The 1,304-nt window shown below is 46.2% G+C and overlaps 1 protein-coding gene across 1 annotated transcript in view; it reads left to right on the top strand.

Moving 5' to 3' along the window:
- The window catches only part of GRSF1 (G-rich RNA sequence binding factor 1), a gene marked incomplete at its 5' end in the record, with an annotated part of 17,377 nt that overhangs the window by 8,628 nt on the left and 7,445 nt on the right, over positions 1–1,304 (top strand). The window contains one exon of the mRNA XM_023507600.1: positions 77–261. Within this exon, the coding sequence (XP_023363368.1) occupies positions 77–261 (185 nt within the window). The remainder of the gene's footprint in view (positions 1–76; positions 262–1,304) is intronic.

Here is a 1,304-nt window from a genome sequence, read left to right on the forward strand (position 1 = left end):
GCTTGAGCCACAGGCGCCCAGCCAATACAAAGTTTCTTAACATCATTTGTGCCTGTTGACTTTTACTTTGATGCAGATATATCGAGATATTTCCAAGCAGAAGGAATGAAGTTCGAACACATGTTGGCGCTCATAAAGGAAAGAAAATAGCATCTTCTCCTATGGCTAAGTATATAACTGAGCCAGAAATGGTCTTTGAAGAACATGAAGGAAATGAGGATATTCGACCCATGACAGCTTTTGAAAATGAGAAGGAAATAGGTAAGGTCCTTCCTCTTCTTGAGGCTTATTATGTCTGTCTTGTATGTTTTGAGTTTTGTTAAACTTTTTTATTGATTGTGTATGAAATTGTAAGACAACAAGATAAGGAGATTGAGTTAGAGATTACTGTCTTTGAGTATAGTATATACTTTAAATATATGCAGAAGGGTTTAATTAGTTTCTGAGGCTTTTTTTTTTTTGAGACAGAGCCTCAAGCTATCTCCCTGTGTAGAGTGCTGTGGCATCACAGCTCACAGCAACTTCCAACTCCTGGGCTCAAGCGAGTCTCCTGCCTCCGCCCCACCTCCCAAGTAGCTGGGACCACAGGTGCCCACCACAATGCCTGGCTATTTTTTGGTTGCAGCCGTCATTGTTTTGGCGGGCCTGGGCTGGATTCAAACCCACCACCTTAGGTGTATGTGTCTAGCGCCTTAGCCACTTGAGCCACAGGCGCCAAGCCAGTTTGCAGGATTTTTAATTTATCATTTGGTAGACTCCACATCAAAAACTGAGTAGTAGGGCGGTGCCTGTGGCTCAGTGAGTAGGGCGCCGGCCCATATATCGAGGGTGGTGGGTTCAAACCTAGCCCTAGCCAAACTGCAACAAAGAAATAGCTGGGAGGGCGCCGGTAGTCAGGAGGCTGAGAGAAGAGAGTCTCCTGAGCCCAAGAGCTGGAGGTTGCTGTGAGCTGTGAGGCCACAGCACTCTACCAAGGGCAATAAAATGAGACTCTTAAAAACAAAACAAAACAACTGAGTACTGAAAATTCAGTGAAATGGCTCCGCCCATAGCTCAGTGGCTAAGACACCAGCCACGTATACAGGGGCTGGTGGGTTCAAACCTGGCCTGGGCCTGCCAAACAACAATGACAACTACAACAACAAAAAAACAACCAGGGGTTGTGGCGGGCGCCTAGAGTCCCAGCTACTTGGGAGGCTGAGGCAAGAGAATCACTTAAGCCCAAGAGTTTGAGGTTCCTGTGAGCTGGAATGCCACGGCACTCTACTGAGGGCGACATAGTAAGACTCGTCTAAAAAAAAAAA

Source organism: Otolemur garnettii, unplaced genomic scaffold (assembly GCF_000181295.1).
Source record: "Otolemur garnettii isolate 467f Iridium unplaced genomic scaffold, OtoGar3 scaffold00191, whole genome shotgun sequence".
NCBI classification, from domain to species: domain Eukaryota; kingdom Metazoa; phylum Chordata; class Mammalia; order Primates; family Galagidae; genus Otolemur; species Otolemur garnettii.